We start from the raw sequence: 22,907 nt of genomic DNA, 5'->3' as shown, positions 1-22,907 counted from the left end.
ACACACACACACACACACACACACACACACACACACACACACACACACACACAGGCTCGCTCACAGTACTGCTGTACTGAAAAAAAACTTCTCTCAGCTCTCCTCTGCTGCTGGGCCACCAGAGATGATGCTTCACTTTTACTCTTCGTCAGGTTATTGAGGGAGCCAGTGGTGTTGCAGCTCTGCAGCCGATGAGCTTCTACCGCTTCTCTCTATCTTTATCTGATGTGGTAATTGGGACGCGAGGGAGAAATAAATAGCTCAACACACTTTTGGGAGGCAGCTGAATGGAGCAGACTGACAGGGGGTTTCCCGTGGTTGCCTTCATTCCAATGGATTTGGGCAGACATTTTATTGTGGCCAAAATGTATTTGGCAAAATAAGCTTTTTTTAATTTTTTTTAAATATTACTTTTGCAACAAAACTATTCCTTAATAACCGGGAGACTGATCATTTTGTGGACTGGAGGTCTAAAAGTTCATCACATGTAAGTCTTTATTTCTCCTTCAAAACAGTTTACTGGTGAGCAATGCAAACAGGTACATGTCTTTATTTGTAATCATGTATGTAATCAGGTAACTGTTGTAACATGTGTTGTGTTCTCCAGACCTCAGGCTCAAGGATGTGCTCTATAGCGGTACTTCATCAGTGGAGTCTAGCTGTATTCTTGCTGTGCTCCCCAGTGACTCTTAATGGGAGGCCAGCCGATGCACTAAGTAACAGAACGTGAGTTTAATTTGATTTTTTTTAAATAAATTTTGTTTGTTGTGGTAAATACTGCTCCTCTGTCAACCTTAGCATGCAGAGGGAAAAAATAACTCATCCTAGAATTGTGTAAAATTAAACTCCCGGTAAAAAGCCTTTTGATATTGATGAACTTATAAAACACATGAACCGTTTACATTAACATACACTAGAAAGGAGAATTGAGCCATTTTCAGTCTTTAAACAGGCTTTTTGGCTTCTCGAGTGCAGATCAGCGGTGGTGCTTGGTAATCTTGTTTTTGCTGCCACCTGCTGTACTAGAGCCTTAATGCAAATTACGGCTGCCAGCCTTTCTGGAACAGTTTTCTTTTAAGTGTTACATTTATAATACTGAATAATATAGCAAATGAAACAGACATGGTTTGTGTGAAGTTTTGTTTGTGATCATGTTTCTTTGACTGTGTCACTGGTAAAATATCTAACAGATTTATATGAGTTTCATAGGAAAGTGAAGTTGTAACTGTTCTTAACATGCATGAAGGAGTTGTTGTGCTCTTGTTCTCGCGTTATCAAGTGTAGTTTACATGCATAGCTCTGACTGTGACTCCTCACTTACATACATGTAGGAGGAGGTCGGTGAGTCATGCCCAGCTCATGCATGACAAGGGACGCTCCTTGCAGGAGTTCAAGCGCCGCATGTGGCTACAGCAGCTGCTGGAGGAGGTGCACACGGCTGATGATCAAGCTCCACCCACGCAGAGCAGAACCTCTGGCAACACCTTCAGTGGGAGTGATCTACTCCAAAAGCCCCCGGGGGCCAACAAGAACCTCCCTGACAGGTTCAGACTGGACAGAGAGGGCCAAAACCTGCCCCAGGAGACCAACAAGTCTCTGGCTTATAAGGACCAGCCGCTCAAGGTGGCCACCAAGAGGAAAAAAAAGGTGAGGTCAGGTCGGCGTAGGGAAAGCGACAAGAAGAGGAGGCGTGCACGGTCTGTGACAGCAGAGCAGCCGCCATGGATGCAGTAACCTGACTGATGGACTCCACACTGCTGCACTAAGACACTGACACGTTCCCAGCAGGACTGTGACTCTTCCTCCGGCTCACTCAGTCACTGCTAAAGGCCCCGGGGCTCTGCTTGTACCATTATACTTTAGTTTTTTGTTTTTCCCATATTTTCTGGAGTTCTATGACCTAACATTGCAACATCTCCTTAGGTCTGTATTCATTTGTGGAACCTATATGCCTCTACCACCAAAATCTAAAGTACATACTAAAGAACAATGCCATGTTTTCCTCTCTAAGCAGCCGTGTGTACAGGTGGAGCTGAGGAGGTCAATATTTATTACCTGTACGTACATGAATGCAGCCTCACATGAATTGGTAAATGCAGAGGTCTGCTGTTGGTCGGCTCTTTGTGTGTTGATCACTGTGGACTTAAAATCATCTGTTAGAACTGTTCTGCCATAATTTATTTCACTTTGAAAGTGTATATTTATTTTGTGAATGTATCATGGTGCTGCTGACTAACTCCCATAATGCACTTTAGTTATATTCTGTACATGTTCTCTTGTGGTTGATTGATAATTTGATGTTTCTTTTTTGGATGATCCTACTTTCTTTTCCAGCCTTTGATCCCTCATTGATTTATGAGATAACTTATTGGATGCTTCATAACACCCACTCTCATCATTTGATAGTTTATTTTTATAGATAGTCAGGGGATATTGGGCGCATTAATGTTCTTCACTTGCACTGAGGGCATACTGTACATTTTTCAAGTTAATCCAACATTAAAAATGTAGCCATTAGAAATCCTTTGATTCACAGTGTCTTTGTTTGACAGATAAATTGGACTCCACTGTGCCATTAATGACACAGGAGGTATAAATGCTCATCACTGTTCCATATGGACCCTCAACCTCTCTCCAGACAGTCTTATTTTACACACATTAAATGTTGTTCTCTGTGTTTATGACGGCTGTACTCAAAAGCAGCAGAGTGACAGAAATGGCGATTAATATACAGTTATACCTTCTCCTCTAGTGTCCTGTTTTGTCCTTCTTGTCCTTTTAGACCTACTGTATCTAAGTACAGTATAAAAACAGCATATACAATATTAAGAAAAAAAGAGAGAAAGAAAGAAAGAAAGAAAGAAAGAAAGAAAGAAAGAAAGAAAGAAAGAATCTGTACACACAGAATAGGACGCAAACAAGGAAGGACAGACAGAAGAGAAGAACCTGGGGAAGAAAGAATGACAGATAGAAATAGACATCTCCCAAAAATAGAACGACTCAGGAAAAGGAGTGTGTCTGTCTGCTTGAAGTACAGAAATAAAAAATAAGACAGAAAAAAAATAAAGTTGTAAGGCCTTTGGGTTGAACAGATTCAGAAACCCTTCTTGTTGACTTTCCGGCTGGATGGAGCACCAGTGAAGCTGTTAATGTCCCACTTGAAAACATGTGACAGCTGATGACTGAAAGCTCCACAGTCTGGTAATGGACAGGACAGTGAATGCATCAGTGTCAGCTATATCCTGTGCTCAGAGTAGCGGTGAACACATAGGCCATTAGATGACACAGAGTCATAAACGCTGTGGAAAGCCTGATAAAGCCTTCGTCACAAGCAACAGTTCACACCCGAGAAATCAATCCAACAATGGAGGGAGACATCAGGAACTCCACATGAGGAACCACACAAAGAAAACAATCGCAAAAGGTGGGAAAAGGCTGCTAGGGTGCTGATTTAGAGCTTTACCATGAACACATCGGAATGAGGGCGGAGACCCTCAGAGCCCCCAAAAGGCCCCAAAGTCAAGTCTCTCTATCTCTCTCCTGTTGATTGAACATAAAGCTGCACACTGGATCAGTTTGGTCCTCAGCAGCTGGTCAGAGGCCATTTCTCTTTAAACCCAGTCGACCAGAATCGATTTGAGGGGAGTACTGTTTGCCTTCCTTCCCTCTATGTTCACCAATCACTCCTGTAATGACCCTGGAGAGGCTGCCACCTCTGCGCTCTTTTATCCGCTTTGACAGGATGGACCCCATTAAAGGCCAAAGCCCCAGTTCACATGATGAGGACGGCATCTAGAACACACACGGAAACCGAGGGTGAGTGTGTGGGTGTTTTGAATGTCTTCTGCTGTATGAGCTGCAATAGATAAAGTGTTGGTTATGTCTGAAATTATCACTTACAGGCTACATGTCAGAAAACTGAACTGCTATCATGTGGAGCAGATGAGTTTAAATATCTAATTACAAATGTCGGATAGTGGATATCCAGAGGGAAATATTGAACTTTTTACTCCTCTACATTCATCTAATGACTCATTGGTTACTGTGCAGATTCAGATTTGACATTTGACCTCATATCAAATGTTAATTTCACCTTTATTTCCCTTTTTTCCTTCCATCTTTTCCTAATTTTTCCCTTACACATTTCTTTCCTGTTTAGCAGATAAAGCACATAATAATCTGGTTTTGTTTAAATCTCCTTTTGAAAAACTTTTATCTCGTCTCCTTTTGTCTTGTCTTGTCTCCTTCCTTCCTTTCATTGGGTCCATCCTCCATTCGTTTCTTTCCCTCCTTCCCTCTTATCTTTCATCAAAAACGTTTTTACCATTGGAAAAAACTACTTGATTACTTTGTACATCTGATACTGTTTCACTAATCTAAGTACTCTGACGCTGCACCTTAAAGGTGTTTTGTGTGTCTACTCTTGTAAATGTCCTTTTTCAACAGAAAAGAAAATAAAGGTCATGTTTAACCGTACAGTTTCCATGGTAACGTCACACCTGTGATCAAATGGCAGCTCCTAACACGTACGGGCTTATCTTTGCGTGCACCTGCGGGGTGATCCTGGGCATCGGCTTCTGTGCCAACCTGCTGGTTTTCTCTCTGTTTGCCAAGTACAACACCTTACGGAAGAACCGCCTGGACATCCTCCTGCTCAGCATGACTCTGGCTGACTTCCTCACGCTCCTGCTCATCCCCTTCACCCTGCAATCGGCCGTCAGCTACTCCTGGCCTCTGGGCGACACCTCCTGCAAGGTCTACCAGTTCCTCTTGGCCTTCAGTCTGGCGGCCAGCACGTATTCCTTATGTGCCGTGTCCGTGACTCGGGCCATGATCATTACTAACCCGTACCAGCCGCCCACCATGGACCTGGTGGTCCTCATGTTTGTCCTGGTCTGGGCCCTCAGCTTTTTCATCAGCCTGCCGCTGCGCATGTTTGCCACCAAAGAGAGCCTGAGCCCCAGCCTGGCAAACTTCACCTTCTGCCTCCCGACAATCCACGAGCACCATTATCAAGTTGTCCTAAGTCAGTTTGTACTTTACTACTTTCTCCCAATGCTAATCATCGCCTTCAACTACGTCCGACTTGCTCTTTTCCTCCACAAGAGCCCTGTGATGTCAGTGGCCAGTGCTAGAAACACTCGGCGGGCCTCCGTCATGGTGTTCTTGGCCGCCGCTACCTTCTCGCTGTGTTGGTTGCCCGGCTACGTGCTGGAGCTGTGCGTGTACCTGGGCCTGTATCGCCACGGACAGGCCTGGGAGATGTTCTACTTTGTTTGCACTGTGCTGCAGTACCTTCACCCCTGCATCAACCCGGTGCTATATGTGCTGCTGTCCAAGCGTTACCGCCACAGGAGGGCAGCCTGGCTCTGCAGCTGGAACAGGAACAGGGTGCACCCGCAGGTCATCAGCATCAGCACAGACACGTCCAAGACCAGCTGCTAAACAACCTGCTCAGGTTCAATACTTAGAGATAAGCAACTATTCCTGTGGTCTAAGATAACATTTTAAAGTTATAGTTACATTATGTTTCCATTTTTTGTCCATTTTAGGTAAACATAATGTTTTAAATGACCACATATAAGGGAATCACGTCTTAATAATGCCATCGTTTGTGTCTTTTTATGTCTACAATCTGTGGAGCAATCATGAATGATTTTTGTGCTTTGCTTGTTCCCAAATGTTTCTTTGTCCATGTTTGTTTCTGCTGTGCGATGGTCTTTAAATAGAGATATAGGATGGGACATTAGATGTTTGGGCAATGAGATAACACACACGGAACAAGAGGACACAACATCACAACACCTCGTGGGCTGGTCGCCTTTTTGCCAGGGAGCATCAGGTGAGGTGTGTGTGGCTCAGTGACAGTGACGTATACACACCACCGAGGTCCAGCGTAGCCTTTTACTGGCCTGCTGTATGTTATTTTATGCCGTCTGTGATCCCGTTTCACGTTTCTCTCCTGCTAATGTCTGCGCTATCAAAGGTCAGTGTGGCTGCACTGTAAATATCCTGTCCTGATGTCACCTCATGGGCCGCCCACAGCCAACTCCTAATGTCATCAGCACTCCACCCGGGACTTGCTTCATTCTTATAAGGTGAAGTCACTTTGCTGAAGGAAAGCAAAAGAAACTGACAATACTTCATTCTTATTATTATGAGTCTTATTATTGTTGTTGTGGGAACTTTGCTATTTGCTGTTTTACACATAATGCACATAATAATCTGGTTTTGTATAGATTTCCTCTGCTATTACAATCAACTACCTATTGTACCAAACTCTGATGTTTTATTGCTGTGAAAAACGTTTATCTCGTCTCCTGTCGTCTTGTCTTGTCTCATCAAACCAGAAGAGAGAAACAAAACATTGCATTTAATGTTCATGTAAAGTTTACATGGCAGCTCTTGATCCAAGCAGCAACAAATCAGCCAGTGAGCAGGTTTGTTACTTTGGCAAAGGATAGCTGTAAAATGTGAGCTGTATGATCCACTTGTATTACACAACATACATGGTAGTAATTAACTGGTCGTGAGCAGCAGCGTTTCATCTTGTCACACCTAGAATTGAGCCATCAGAAATCTCCACAGCTTAGGGGTCAAAAGGTGACATCATAGAGAATGTGATAGCATTCAGAGGACTTAAGTGAGCACATGGAGTCAGAATACGCATGAGTCATATTTTGTTCATCCTGCCGTTTTGAAAACAAAGGAATTATATACTGTAGGTCAGATTTGTATTCATCATCGTAATTCTATCTGATCTGGATGCAAACAAAGCAACTAAATGTGTTTGCACAGCACAGATCGACATTAATAGTGGCGTAAGATCACACCAACATCACAATCAACAATTAAATTGCCTCTAAAATTGAAAATGAATCAAAGAAACGAGTGTAATCATGGCCTTGGTGAAAGGAAAGGGTGCGTTTGTTTCATTAATGGGACATTCTCTTCCTGACTCCCTACTTCTTTCATGGGGTTACTGTCCTTGGTGTACTTAGTAAAGCTGTAACTGTATACATAACTGAGAAATATAATGATTTAAATGACAAATAAATTAGTAATTACAATATTAGATATCCAATATACAGGATTAAAAGTGTAATCAAATGCCGGTATGGCATTTGATTACACTTACAGTATGTCAAATGCTCTTTTCTGCTATTGAAAGTCATTGTGGTGTCACTGGATGAATCCTGTCACAAAGCAAAGAATGTAATGTATTTTAAGTGTTTTACAGCTCACTGCTCCTTTAACAGATGAGCGTGTGGAGCAGTGGGGATCCTCTTGTGTGGATTGCGCTTTGCCTCAGTGTTCCTTCCCTTTAAACGGCTCAAGGCCTGAGCTCTGGTTTGCCTGTAGGGGTGGCAGAGGGTAGCAGGTGTCCCACACACACAGAGAGCTTTGGGATTGGGAGAGCGAGTACACAAGGCTGGCTGGAGTTGTGGTGGCTGTTGCGGTAATAGGAGACATCCTATCCCTATGTCAGCTCACCCCTTGACTTTTGGCCTTCTCTTTAGTGTACAGCAAAGGCAGCTGGCCTGACTCGTACAAACCGGTCATCCGTAGGCCAGCAGCATGTTGGATATGAAGAAATAACAAACGTATGCTCAGGGACTCTTGTTCTTGAAGCTAAACTACTGAATGTGGTTGCAGAGTGCAAAGACAAATGTACCTCTAAAAAAGCAGGATCATTCAGAAACAATAAAGGCTGTGTAAACACATTTTAGAGTCAATACACTGCTGCAAAGTGCTTCCCATTTTACTGCTTGTGTGCTATTCTCATTGATTTCTTTCCAAACTTAAATCCGCACCATATGCAAAACTAAGATTACACAGTGAAACTCAGGTTTTCCAGGCTTAGACAAACCTTTCTGCGACAAAATAAAAAACCTTGTTGAAGCCAAATCCTTGCTGAGTCTCTACCTCCTTTTGTTCTGCACAAAATAGCACACACACATCACTTGGATGGTAAATGGTTCCTCCTTGTTTGGTTCTTTGTTTGTTGTGGTAAAAACTTGTTCTATGTTACATGTTTGAACTTAGTGCATGCGTGCTTTCACTTCTTGCCAGAGGATCTGTGAGTGAGTGAGTGGCTGTAGTCAGGTGTGAGGTCACCGAGGTCCGAACCCCCGTAGCTAACACTCCAACCAGCATCACACTCCAAGTTCATCATCCTGGCGTAAACCACCACAGTTAATCAATACCTCAGTTATCCCAATCATATGGGAAACGGTTATATAGTAAGTTTGGTGCTTGGGTTGTAGTCGTAGCTACGACTCTAAACCGGCAAACTGGGACTGATCCCGCTGATCTGGCGAGTGCAGTGTGGTCTAGCTCGAGTATCAAGGAAGGTGGTAGGGAGGCAGACATCTTGATTTCTCAGAGGCGGGTATTTATTTACAGTAATATCCTTTACACATGTAACTTAAATGGACTCATACTAAATCAAACTGAAGCACAGCCTCACCTCACCTCACTAACTGCTTATATAGGGTGATCGTCACACCGAGATGCTTCAACCAGTACCAAATAACAAACAAAGGTTGCCCCATGCTGTAATCCCAATACAAGGAAATCCAATAGTAGTCCTGGTCTCAGTTCATCATTTCCATCACTAAAAGGCTTTTTAAGAGGTAAGAAACCAATCAAATTGAAGAATTAACCCCTCTACTTGGTTTGGCCCAGTGATGTCACCAATACCATAACAAATCTGGAAATGCTGGACTACACAAACAATGAAACAAGGTTCAAACCTGCAGCATAATAACAATAACTGAGCCTACCTGATGACTGTGTGTTTGCTTTAACCTACTCATGTGTTCTGATGTGACCTGTGACATAATGCCAACGCAAACAATCCTGGGATAGTAAGCGATCCTGGGATAGTAATATATAGCTTAATATATAGCCATATGTAGAACAAAATATGGTGTAGTGTGTAAAATGAACAGGTGAGGGATCAAACGAGAGGAGCAGAATTCTCACCCTCGACTTCACAATGAGCTGCGGTGAGATTCATGTGGCGTCTAGGGATTTGTGGCCTTTAACTGTCCTCATAAGATCACAGGAGAGATTGTTGTGTACTCTAATGTGCTAAGTTCAGTAACTGGGGGTTTTGTAGTGTGAGACATATTTGGACAATCCTGTGTTAATTCTTCTTTTACATTTTTACACTCTGGTCTTCACTTAACTTCTCCAGTGTTAAAATAACCCAAGCTGCAGTTCCTCTAATGGCCACAGGATGCTAAAATTCAATATCAGAGACACATTATGAAGTATTTTTTTCTCAGTCAGCTGTGTGTTTGCTGTTTATTGTGTTTTGTGTTTCTATCTCCATCCATCATCTCTCGGACATAAATCTTTTTGTCTATCATGAGCAGACTGCCTCAACTTGCCAAATCAGCAAATTCCCTCAGACAGCTTTGTTTGCTGCCAGGACCTTTGAATCTAAAAAAGACACCAATTACGCCATTACCATAATGTTTAAAGGTTTGTTTCCAGAGGCGCTTCTGTCCAAGTGTATTCAATCATCCTGTCACTGAAAACTCCTCGGCCTGGTCACTATGCAACTGTTGCATGAAGCGGCCTCTCCTGACAGATCTGCTCCAGATTTATAACTGTAAGATGACTGTGATCACACCGTATAGTTCTCCATTATCATCATATAGCATTAGGTAAACAGGACCAATTTAGTTTACACAATGGTGCCACTTAATCATCGGTTTGGACAATGAAGAGGGTAAATATATGAACACTGTACGGCCTCCATGTTATCTTTACCTGAGAGCCAGTGTGTGTGTGCTGTGTTTACAAATGCCTTTCAACATTAAAGCAAACGCATTAAGTCCTAAGGAGAATGATTCTAATTCATACCATAAATGTATTAGATGAACTTTAATAAAAGCATATATGCTACTTTGTGTGACTTCTAACTAGGAGCACATTAATGAACACAAATACTATAGATACTTCCATGGTTTGTGTCATTTAGCTCTTCTATTATGTCCTGAAAACCAATCCAAAGTCCTTATGAATACCTGGAGGCCATGCCAGGTTATTTTACAATTTTGATGAAGCAGGACTGATTCAGTCTTAGTCTTCAGGTGTAGACAGAGCGGTTATAGATTAACATCTGGCCACAACAGCGTGACACACACACACACTGACAGAAAACCAAATAGATTGAAGTGGCTGTGGATGAAGCGCCTCTGTAACAGAAGCTGATGGAAGGGGCTAAGACTAAATTAAAAGTGGCTAAAAGATCCATCATGCAATCCTTGATGCCAGAGCCCAGATCCTGCAGCTGGAGCCACCGTGTGCCATGAGGCAGCAGACAGAGAGCAGATGGGACTGAAACATCTACACAACACACTGTGTCCTGTGAGGCGTCTTTTTAACTACACTCTGTTTGTCTAATTAGTGAGACTCATCCACTCTGTTGGTTGTTCTGAACTGTAAAGAAATAAATCCTCTTACGTCTGCATGTATCTACTCCCTCATCTATTAATATGTCTCTACATTTATGAACAAATCTGCATGTAAAGGCCAAAGTACACAGTGCAACTAAACTATATCGTAAATTCCTAGGAGACCAAATTCTTGACACACTCACTTAAGCTATGCAAATAGATGACAGAAAATAGTTGTGGCCACACACTGTAAGATCAGAGAGCTCTTGCCATGAGCTAATCATTCCATATGCCATATAGGCAAGTGTTGAAGGAGTGTTGCCTGTTTATTTATAGGAGTCTCTAAGGTTCCACAGCAGAGGGCTGCTCTTTGAGCGGGATTCAGTTTCAGCTCTGCTGAAAGCTGAAAATACAGCATCCACGCACACATACGAACAGAAGTATAAATCCTAAACTGGATCTGTAGGTGGGGTTCAGTACACTTACTGTGCTGTGCTGAAGCTAAAGAACTTGGTGGTGATGTAATGTGATCTCTGCGGGAACACACAGTGTGAATGTGCTATTAAATATAATATTGCAAACAGTCATATTTCTAAAATGACTGAAATGTGGGGAAATGAGTGGTGTCAGATTCCTGTCAGGCAGAGGGGTGGGAAGATAACACACACTTTTATGCCAGCAAAGAAAAATCAGCACAAAAAAGAGAAATACACATAAAACATCAATGTTAGTTTCCTAACTGGAAAATACATTCGGCTCTCCAAAAGTCACAATACAGGAAATTGTTATTGCATGAAAATCTGCATGGAGAAAGGAAGGTCAATGACATCAGGGGAAACTATGGAAACAATGATGACAACAGCAGCCTGCACAGTGTGAGCAGCTAAGATATTAGATAAGAAGCACAACAGCAGCTTAACTAAGTGATTGATTCCGTTGCAACTTTAAATGTGCAATAATTCCTATATTCCTATATTCCTAGATTCTTTTGGAGGCCTGCAGCGGTTTTGAAATGTGATCAGAAGGAAGCAAACTACACACAGACCAGAGATGGACATCAGCACAACTCTGACCTGCCATCACACTTCACTGGTCTGTTTACATTGCAGAGCTCACGGTAATGTGTAAGGGCTCAGCAGATGTACAAGGGAGGAACATGCACACTGACCTTTAAGTGCAAACAAGTGAGGCTGGAGAGCCGGTGTGTAACCTTCCTCTTGGAGTGGAGTGTTACAGATTCACAGCTACATCACCACTTTAGTCCTGTTACACACACGATCACTTGACAACCATTGTAGGTGACAAACCATTGGGGTGAGACTTTCACTTGTTTATGCTGCAGTTTGTCTTCTTTGAGTAAATCTGTGTGTGTGTGAGTGAGTGGCAGTATGCTGAAACACACACAACAAGACAGAGCACTGCACTGCTATCAAGAAAACCATACTGGATTGCATAAAATTCTTAAAGTGAGTCATTTTGGCTTAGAAATGTCGGCTTTCATATGTTAACTAAAGGACTACGACACTTATACAGAGCGATCTTTGACAGAAGAAGGGAGGCTGGACACTGCTTGTTTTCCCAAAACTTGCACAACCCAAGCAAAAGGCTGGAACTAGATTCGTAAATAATCATTAAAATCAGACATTTCAGCAACTGATACTAAATAAACACAGCCATCATATTGGGACATGAATCACAAAATGTGCAAGTAAAAAAGAAAGAGTGAAGAAGTTCTTCAGATGTGCTCATCTTAGGATCTAGTGAATGAAAATACAGTTACACACACACACACGCACCCACACACACACACACACACACACGCACACACACGCACACACACAGGCACACACGCACACACACACACACACACACACACACGCACACACATTTATAGAAGTAAACAGGGACTCATTCATCTTCTTGATGATTGTGCTAAATGCCAAAATGTGTGGATCATATACCATCAAATAAAAATTTAACTTTGAGACCTTTGAAGTCGTCCCTGATTAACAACCCATGTGTGGTTGTGCGGTGAAACCGATCCCCCCTGCAGATCCCCGGGCCTGGATTTCGGATGACTCCTTGGACTAAAAAAGGGAAAGGCTGGATCAAGGAGTGAAATGATAATACACGGGCAGGCGTTGGATGTGACATGCGGAGGTAGTTCCAAGGAATCGTGCCCTCCGGATCTAAGGCATCCGGTTTCGTCTCTCGCTGCATGCCATGTTCCCTATCAGCAAAAACATGAACATCAACTTCAGATGACAGCGGGCTAAAAGCGGTCGCAATCAAAACCCAGGAACAGGCCAGGAACTTGGCCCGGGTGTCTCCTTTCTGTGGAAGCCCTAACTTGAGACACCTCAGGGGACAGAGTGTGTATTCTCACTTGCTTCTGGGAGTGTAACAGGATTAACATAAACACAATTAAGACTTTGTAAAATGAAACCTTCACACCTTTAATTAGCTCCATTGTGTTCTCTCACAGCTCAACCTTTGACCCTGACACGACCAGTGAAGAAGAAGAATCTAATAGATCCATTATTCTCTCTCTGTCAGATTTGCTCTCGGTGATTTACGGTGAAACGGTTTGACTGAATACATTTAAGGGAAAGTGGCTTGAATCTGAGGCTTCCCAGATTTAGCTCGGTGTCTATCGACTCATTCCAGGGTCTGAGGCGCTGTCATCACCGGGCCTACGGCGCTCACATGAGACTCGCTCAAATGGGCCCTATTTCATTTCCAGCAGGCTCGTCTGCCACTGGAATGATGTGATCCAAAGGAGCTGTTGACTGGTTCAGATGACCTTCTAAAAACTTCTCTTTCACTTCATAATAAACACACACACACACACACACACACGCGCACACACACACAAACACGATCTGCACATGTGTTCATTCACCAATCACGCTAATAGTGATGCCGGATACACACTTACAGAAATACACGCACGCTTTGTAAATACTTGGCCTGGCCGGGGTTGGGGAGGAGGTGAAAGCCAAAGGAGTCGCTGACACAAGTCGCAACTGTGATTACCTCACGTCTGTAACAAGCGAGGAAGGAACCTTTCGTCTTGTCTAAAAATAGACAAAGACAAAGCTTCAGCGGGACGAACTCGAACTACTCTAAATACCAACACACACGAAGAAGAAACTTGACTGTCTTTCAGAATAAGACAACACGACTTAAATGAGCGATTATTGCTGATCAGCGCGATGAGATTCCTCTTGTGTCCCGACTCAAAACATCACTCAGCCTCTCTCTGTCATTAATACTGGTTTTACATAGCAGAATATTTCCATCCAGGCTTTCTGAATCCTCCTTGTGGTGTTGTTTTAATAAGAATAAGGGTAAACCTGGTGTTTTCTTTGGCATGAGTGAATCCACGGTGTCTCCTTACCATGGGGGTCTCCTGCATTCATATGTTGAGCCATTAATAACGAAGGGATGTTCCTCGCTGTCAGCATTCGTGCACCCTGCAGGCTCTATGGTATGTGTCTCCCAACCTATAGGTCACCATTACATATGCACACACTGTCCCTCATCTAAATATAAAGCCATTTGCAAAACTCACAATGCACAACTGTAGATTCCCCCCACGCCCGCCCGCCCCCGCCCGCAAGCACAACAACATATGTGATAACCTGCTATTTTTACATAATGAACTCTTGTCTGGATTGATTCATGCGCTAAAAAAAGCTTTGGGAGCCTTGTAAACGAGTGGAAAATCCAGTCGCAGTCGTTTTGAAGAAAAGCACATTCTTCTCCTAGCCTTCTTTTGACTCCGACCCCACTTATGAGAGTGACGTATCCGTTTCTCTGTCTGTTTGTTATTATCTGCGTTTCCTTGGATACGGTCAAGGCCCGACACCTTGGCTTGACCCAGACAGTCATTTGGTAAGCGCTATATGCTAACACATTAGCAGCAGGCGGCACCGTGTCCTGACATCGACACTCGACTCTGAAATCCAACCCTGGTTCAGTAATGAAAGGCCGCAAAAAAAAAAAAATCAGGCTCCTCTCAGTCCAGACAAGTTCATCAGACGCGGAACTCTCCAGAACATGCTTGTGCACATGAAAATGCTGACGAGTAGGGGACTGTGTGTTATTCCGGCAAAACATTACTCCAACCTAAGTAATAATGCCTCTGCAAATAGACACTCTGGTTTTAGTAACTCTGATTATCACCCTGATGCTATTATGGTGCAGTCCTCTGTGTGTGTGTGTGTGTGTGTGTGTGCAACTGTGTGTGTGCGATAACTGATACAGCTTTATGAAGGCAATGAAAGTAGAAAAATCTGGGTTATAAATAGATCACAATCTGCTGTTGCACATACTGTATGACTTGACTGTGTGTCTGCTTGGGGGGCTTGGGGGGGGCACATCTTTGAGCCTCTATAGCCTATAGGTATAGATAGAGGAGGAAGAGGAAGAGGTAGAGGGAGAAGAAGAAGAAGAAGAAGAGCAACAACAACACGGTTTCCAAGGTTTCCTACATTTTTTTTTTTGCATAATTCATCTTTCAAGTCGGGCCGTGAGCAAACAGACTGTAAACTGGAAGTACCATTTTCTTGTACACCCCCAGTGTCTGGGTGACCCCGAGGGTTAGGACACTTGTCTTCAGGGGTCCCCTCCCCATGTTCCAGGTTGTAAAATCGAGCTCTTAAAGTTCTGTGAACGGACGAATGTTATTTTGGCCGAGGCTGCGGACGCCATCCTCTCCTGGCTACTCAAGTGACAGTCAAGCCAGCACTTTCCATTGGCCCGGTGGAGGTGGAGGGCCCCTGCCTGGGAGCGGCTCCATGGCTTCAAAGCATTCAAGCTTAGTTCATCCTGGAAAACACACCTTTCATAAAGTGGCTCGCCTTGCCATTCAACAACGCTCGGTTCTTGTTGGTCACCTTCATCCGTTCTCCTGCTTTCTCAGGCTCCTCGGTCCCGGTGGTCCCCCCTTGTGACAGGAATAGCCCCCCTATGTTTTCATGAATGAGGGACCTGCTGTTGGGGGGGGGGGAGGGGGGAGAGAGAGAGACAATATTTCTGAGTCTGAACAAAACAAAACAAAAACCAGAGCTTTGGTGTGATATATTTGAAAGATTTTGCTGTGTGGATTACAAAAAAGAGGGTTCGTTTTGAACTTCTAAAACACTGATTTCCTCTTCCCTGCAGCCAGAGCAGAGTGAGTGAGTGAGCGAGGGAAAGAGGGACAGCAGCAGCAGCAGCAAGTGTCATCTGGTCATCCAACTTGGGGAGGGCTTTGGAGTTTAAAATGGTGTGAATATGATAGCCATCTCTAGCCATCGGTGTAGCTTATGCAAGTGGAGATCTGTCTGCACTGTTGAAAGTTGAACGTTCAGAGGTACTAATCTGACAAAAGGACGCTTTAAATCAACCACAACACTACGACTTTTGGATACGCAAACGAAACCCCAAGTGGCCCCCCCCTCCTCCTCCTCCCCCCCTCAGGACGCGCTTGTTTTGGTCTTTAGGGGGTTTTGTGAGTGAAACGGATCCCCCCCCCCCTTTCAAACCTGCATGAGACAGAGCGCAGGGAGGAGGCGCGGACGTAAGGCACCCAAGGAGGTGAGTGAAGGATTGTTTACCCTCCGGTAAGGGGTACAAAAGATGACTGTGGTGTCCCAGGAGAACCACGAGTGTGAGGCTGTGGTGATCGCTCCGTTATTGACGCAAGATGTTGTTGAAGACTTGGAGCCAGCGGAGCAGGAGTGCAGCGAGAGGGTCGTGGTTAACATCTCAGGACTGCGCTTTGAGACTCAGCTGAAGACCCTCTCCAGATTCCCAAACACGCTTCTGGGAGATCCGCGTAAAAGGATGCGCTTCTTCGACCCGCTCCGGAACGAGTACTTCTTCGACCGGAACAGGCCGAGTTTCGATGCCATCCTGTATTATTACCAGTCCGGAGGGAGGCTAAGGAGGCCGGTGAGTGTACCTTCGGACATATTCTTAGAAGAAATCAAGTTTTATGAACTGGAGTCGCAGGCCATCGAGTTGTACCGAGAGGATGAAGGCCTGGTGAAGGAAGAGGAGCGCACGCTGCCCTCTCAGGGGTTCCTTCGCCAGCTGTGGCTGCTGTTTGAGTATCCGGAGAGTTCGGGACCTGCACGAATAATCGCCATTGTGTCTGTGATGGTTATTTTGATATCTATTGTTATATTCTGCTTGGAAACTTTACCCGAGTTCAGAGAATTACCCGCACCCACTGACACTTCCGTCAATGGAAGTACTCACGGGAAAAAGCCCAATCCGTTCACTGATCCATTTTTCATGGTGGAGACACTTTGCATTGTGTGGTTCACGTTTGAATTCACCATGAGGTTCCTGTCGTGTCCCAGCAAAGCGGCTTTCTTTAAGAACATCATGAATCTGATTGATGTGGTGGCCATCGCGCCTTACTTCATCACGCTGGGACTCGATCTCGCAGAGCACCAGGGAAGCAGTCAGCAGGCCGCGTCGTTGGCTATACTGAGAGTCATCCGTCTGGTCCGAGTGTTCAGGATTTTCAAACTCTCCAGACACTCAAAGGGTCTCCAGATCCTGGGTCAGACTCTGCACGCCAGCCTGAGGGAGCTGGGCCTGTTGATCTTCTTCCTGCTCATTGGAGTGGTTCTGTTCTCTAGCTCGGTCTACTTTGCGGAGGCAGAAGACCCCCAGTCAGAATTCACAAGCATACCTGATGCGTTTTGGTGGGCCGTGGTGACAATGACCACTGTTGGATACGGAGACATGTGCCCATCCACCATCGGGGGTAAATTCGTTGGATCTTTGTGCGCAATCGCTGGAGTGTTGACCATAGCGCTGCCCGTGCCTGTAATCGTGTCCAATTTCAATTATTTCTACCACAGAGAGAATGAAGAGGAGGAAAATGTCGAATACATACACGTGACCTGCGGACAGCCGCAGCCCTCCTTTGGCGAACGAGAGTCAAACAAAAGTATACAATCGCTCTGCAAATCAGAGTCCTACCGGGATGGCGACGATTTGGAAGTCTTAACAACTTCTAACACTAATCCAGCGGAGGCATACACAGGGAAACTGACTGATGTATAAAACGAGCTGTTGGCAGACATTTCTTGTTTTCTGGTGAGTGGTCCTCCAGTCAACATGTGCTACCAGGTGCCCCCGCTGCTGCTGCTGTTTTACGCACGCTGTCTCCTACAGACTTCTATAGACTAACTGTTCCCAAAACGTTGGTCCAAGGAACCTCAGAGAGTCCACCCCCCCAAAAAAGCCCATAATGGAAGGAGATGCCATGAGACAAATGTGTGACAAATCATCTCATATGTGCTCTGCTGGGGACACGGATCTTCATTGAGTGACGGATCGGTGGAGTAAAGCGTCAAACTTGAGAGCCCCAACATGAACCCCTGGGGTACGCAATCAGACGCATGGATTCTTATTTATTTATTTATTTATTGAAATGTCATATCGATGAATTGTGCTTTATCACAACAAACATCACTTATTAGTCTATAAACTCGCATCACATGAACCAATGGCAGCGATAAGAACAGTCTGAGTGCGGGTGCAGGGCTGCCAGTTGGTGTTTACGCGCATGGAAGCAGCGCCGCACAAACCTCAGTCCACATTTCTATTATAGACCTGCTGTCAAATGAGGGCGGGGCCAGATATTGCGTATTGTAACAGTTCCAAACTCTTCAGCATAGCAGGACAGGGAAAGCTCAACCATGCGTCAGAGCGCCCATGACGCACAAGGCGACCAGCTCGCCATCGCGCAGCAGCACCGAACAGCTGGCACAGGCACATAAACCCCCCCCCAGAAAAGAATCTCTCGATTAACATTGTACCGATGATGGCTGTTTAAAGGCCATACACGCGTGTCGGTCATTCCCCGTGTGATCCCTGTGTGACAGTGGGTTGTCTTTGGATGTGGAGACATGTGACGGGTGTCGTCTTTACGCACCGTCAGCTCCATTTTGAAACGTGTATTTGGATTTTCTGGGGTTTGTGTTGGGTCTATTCTGATTGCTCCTACATGTTAACACGCAGGTGATTATCGCCAAGAACGAGACCTTTATGTTTACGTTACAAGTATTTCTATCCATTATTACAATCAAACTCTTAATCAGTATTTCAGGACAGTTTTTATCTTGCAAAATAATAATATATCTTCCACAACAACTTTATAAGTTTCTTAAAGATACAAGATTGTTGTATTTGCAGAAATACTTTGGTGAATGTGATGTAGTGAGAATGTTCAGAATAAGTGAGCTTTTAGCGCCCCTCTGCGGTCAATACGTAGTACTGCAGGTACAACATCTGCTCAGGATAAACAGTGACACACACAACACACTTTGGCTTGAATACTTTGCACTAATGTGGCCTTGACCGGTATAGACATGATGACAACTTCTTATATGCATGTATCCGGAAGCTGGTGATACTTTAATGACATGGATCTGATGACTGACTGCTCTCTGTTACACTTCCCTTCCTGATGTTAACACAGTGAGTTTTTTGTTTTTTTGCTTCCTTGCAGGGGGCAGATGACAAACTGAAGCATGTTGTTCCCTGAGAGTCGCAGCAAAAAGTTTGGCATTCTCTCCTCCGCCTATTCAGGCAAGCTAGTGGATCTTACTCTCACGGATGTTCTCGCATTGCTAGTGTTGTCACGTACAGAGGCGTCACGACGGGGGAAAAAAAGATTCAGGCTGCTTTAACGGACAACGTGTGAATCATCAGCAGACACAAAGCAACGTTCTTCTGAGTAGGCCTTATTCATGACCACACGTTCTTTGTATAACCACCTTTTGTGTACATATGGCATTTTATTTCTTTTTGTACATATGACATTTGACAGTTTTCTTGTACAGCTTGTAATCGCAAATTACCTCTCTGTGTTGTGTAAAGCACAAGTTAGCTCAGAACATTTACTAACGGAATGTCTGCATGATAAGAAAAGCATTATGAATTTTAAATGTCATGAAAGATATTTATTTTTCTAATTCAAACCTGTATATGAACTTAAAGTCTAAATTCTTTTTTTTTATAAATAAATAAATGAATATAAGATACATCAATCCTTATTTTTTTATTCTGTCACTATTATACAGATTTAGACTCACAGCTAAATGGCAAATACTCTTCATCCCTTTCTGTATTGGGGCAGGGTCCTTCTGCATGTCCTCCTCATATGTGTGTGGGGTTTCCTCCCATCATCACAACACGCTTGTTAGGTTTCCCTCAATCTCCTGCCAGTGTCCTTGATGGAGACACTCGAAGATCTGGAGTTTGTCCCCATGCAGGTGCTGGACTGAGGCAATGGCAATGGCAATCAAGTCGTATAGCTTTTAACTTAGATGATGGACCTTTGGTGTTGAATGTTGTGTGTGACCGTGTGTGTGGAGGGGGTGGGAGAGGGGTGGTGTGGGGTGTGTGTGTGTGTGTGTGTGGGGGGGGGGGGGGGGGGGGGGGGGGGGTTGTCTTGCCATTGACCCCATTATCTTAATAAGATGTCACAGTGATTAAATGTATTTATTTGGCTTGAGGCCCAATTGAACATATTAGACCAGAGTGTGTCAGTTGAATGTGTGTGTGTTTATGTACACAGATGTTTCAGCTCCTCCTGTTACCATGTTTATACACTCACCCGCCCTCGTGTGTATACAAACAGTGTGTGTGTACAGTACTTAGTCTTAACTGCTTGGTTTTCTAATTTATTTTGCTGTGAGGTGAACAATCATCTGCGCTGTCCGTGGTGCTGAAACAGATCCTGGGCCCTCTGCAGAGAGTCACCCTCCCCCTCCTCCTCCCCCCACCCTCCTCCTCCTCCTCCTCCTCCTCCTCCTCCACCTCCTCCTCCTCCTCCTCCTCACCTCATGCGATGACAAAGCCCTCTGCGTTTGCCTCATAGGCTACCTGCTTGGTTTCTGGTGCCGAGCTGAGCAGTGAGTGTAGGTGAGCAGGTGTGAGTGTGTGAGGAAGCCGCACGCTAGGCTGCAAAAAAAAAATCGCTGCGGTGAACACGGATGTGATGATTAAAATGTAGTTTTTCTGCATTCTCATTCTCATCCCCCCCCCCCAGAATGACAACATTGCTTCTTAACGCCACGTTGGCTCAGAATAGATGACGGCGAGTCTCACGCTGACACATCCAGTTGTGCACTAACAGACAGGATGATCGAATAATGCGCATCTTGTTGTTTATACCTCCAATCCTTGACCAAGTGATGGTTTGTGATCGTGACAGCAGCTAATGTTGCTTCCCCAGACTTTGCTACCAGCTGTCCGGACATTGCGCCATGCAGTGCTGGCACCGGGCGCGCTGTTTTGTGTGCCGCACGGAGCGCTTGTGGTTGCGCGCTTGAGTCCAGCCGGTCTGCATTGCGTCGAAACCCTCCAACTCCTCCTCCCCTCCCCACCCCCTCCCTCCTCTCCCCGCTGCTCTCTCTCCCTCCACCTCCCCTGCATTTGCATGTAAAAATGCACGGCAAAACATGCTTGACATTGTCGAGGAGCGATCCGGACCTCGCCGCTCCTCTCGCCTCTCCTATCTCGCTTCGTCCCGTTTGGTTTCGTCTTCGTGATGTAGCTGAGCCGAGCCGAGGCGCATTCTGCCCGTCATCTTGTCTATACTGGCAAAAAAAAGAAGCATCAGATTTCTGCTGATGCAGTGATGTTTGGAAATGTCAAGGGCTCGCTTATTGCCCCTTAATGTATCTCACCCCTGAATTGCAGCGCGAGATTTCCTCCTGCGGTATAGAGTCCAGCTCTTCACACCGACGTGCCGCCGCGCAAAGCAACTACCGACGCTGCAGCTCTCCACTTCTCTCCTCTTCCTCTCTCCCTCTCTCCTCCTCAGCCGCACACCACTAAAGCTGTTTTCATTTGGGATCTCTTTGTTTCTCATCTCGCTTCGCGGTTCATCCAGTTTTTTGGGAGGCAATTTTTTTTGGCATTTTTTTTTGTTACACTTGACGGACATTCAAGTTGTGTATAGGGAACAGCACAGTGAGGCTGTATAGGTGCAATGTAAAGTTGGCACATGACACCCACGGGTGCTCTATCCATGGATGATTTTACTCGAGGATAAGACGCATTCAAGACCTTTGAAGATCAACCCACGGTAAGCATCCAGACTGTTACACTATATTCACCAATTTCCTTCTTGTGTATCCGAATCCTAAGAGCACCAGGCAGCTACGAGTCTATTTCTATCCTTCACAGAATGCATTAGACATTTTTTCATCATGTAGACAGCAGTTTGAAGTGCTATGCGTCAACCCACAGGCTGGTGAGAGAGGCGAAGGAGAAGTCACACTGCTGTTTCTGCTCCTCTCCTGGTTCTTCATAGGAATGCTTGACATCTTTTTGCGGGATAGATTATTGTTTTTTTTTTTGCCTTCTTACTTAATTAACAGCAGCGAATCTAATCAGCAGGGGGGGAGGCCACCAGGTCCTTCCTGGTGCAAAGAGCCATGGGAAATGCAGTGAAGCAAAGGCACCCTGATAACAGCCCCCCCCCCCCCCCCCTTTTACCCCCCCTTAAAAAAAAAAGGAATCAATAAAATTAGCAATAAGCGCCCATGAAATCCTGTCAATTGATTTACGAGAGAGGCCATTGGTCAGTCAAGCAAAGATTAGAGCAAACACACACCGTGATCTGTAGAGCAGCAGGGGTTTGGTGTGTGTGTGTGTGTGTGTGTTTGTCTGTGTGTCCAGCCTCCCTCCTTCAACTGCATCAGGAGTTTGGAGACTCATTAATCCCACTGAGTGAGGCTGAGGTATCAGTGAGCCGGAGTTAGCCCGTCGTACGTTTCCTGATTTTGACCTTTACGTGGCACAGCGATGCCGTGATCGATATCATAGCGTATTCAATCATATAAACCTGGAAATAGGACGGCGATGTAACCGAGGTGTGATAGAGACACACAACGCCAAAGATAGAAATGTAAAAAAATAGGATGTAGATTAAATAACATGAAGCTTCACACATTTACACCTCAGCAGCACAAACACCAGGACCTGGAATACAGAAACAGAGAAAATCCTTCCTTTATATTTGTATGTTACCTTCAGGACTGAGTGATTGCAAGCTGAGAGATGATGGTAAATAAATAAATAAGCTGCAGAAATCGCTGAGCCAGCATATAACTGGGCTGTTCGATCATATTCCCTCTCTCCCTCTCTCTCCCTCTCGCTCTCTCTCTCTCCCTCCCACCCTCTCTCTCTCTCTCTCTCCCTTTGACTGGTGACAGAGGCAGTAACAACAGCAGCAGATGCATCGCAGAGCAGCAATGGTCAACTCAGCGAGAACTGCAGTGGAGCCGCACTGAGGCAGAGCAGCCAACCAGCCCCCTCTTATCTGGGGACCTCTCCAACAACTCAGGGGGTGTGGGAAGCTGAGGAGTGGAAATCGTTTTCTACAGACCTGAATGCCTGTTCAGTCGGACTAACCAGCATCCCGTCGCAACTCCTCCTCCTCCTCCTCTTCCTCTTCCACCTTCTCCTCCCAAA

The 22,907-nt window shown here is 44.9% G+C and overlaps 3 protein-coding genes across 3 annotated transcripts; all 3 read left to right on the top strand.

The window, feature by feature from the left end:
* Positions 1–622: 622 nt before the first annotated feature.
* pthlhb (parathyroid hormone-like hormone b) lies at positions 623–1,734 on the top strand. Its single transcript, XM_076142049.1, has 2 exons — positions 623–726; positions 1,332–1,734. Exons 1-2 carry the CDS (start codon positions 623–625, stop codon positions 1,732–1,734), a joined length of 507 nt encoding a protein of 168 aa, XP_075998164.1.
* A 2,775-nt stretch (positions 1,735–4,509) lies between these two features.
* LOC142991879 (galanin receptor 2a) lies at positions 4,510–5,445 on the top strand. Its single transcript, XM_076142048.1, has one exon. It carries the CDS (start codon positions 4,510–4,512, stop codon positions 5,443–5,445), a length of 936 nt encoding a protein of 311 aa, XP_075998163.1.
* A 10,592-nt stretch (positions 5,446–16,037) lies between these two features.
* On the top strand, positions 16,038–17,480 carry LOC142992066 (shaker-related potassium channel tsha2-like). Its single transcript, XM_076142354.1, has one exon. The coding sequence runs from the start codon at positions 16,038–16,040 to the stop codon at positions 17,478–17,480; it is 1,443 nt and encodes a 480-aa protein (XP_075998469.1).
* Positions 17,481–22,907: the final 5,427 nt, after the last annotated feature.

The sequence above is a fragment of the Genypterus blacodes genome, unplaced genomic scaffold (assembly GCF_046128005.1).
Source record: "Genypterus blacodes isolate CSIRO-AG114 ecotype Tasmania unplaced genomic scaffold, CSIRO-AGI_Gbla_v1 ptg000021l_1, whole genome shotgun sequence".
Taxonomy (NCBI): domain Eukaryota; kingdom Metazoa; phylum Chordata; class Actinopteri; order Ophidiiformes; family Ophidiidae; genus Genypterus; species Genypterus blacodes.
The sequence above is the reverse complement of the archived record's forward strand: the minus strand, read 5'-3'. Positions and strand labels throughout refer to the sequence as shown.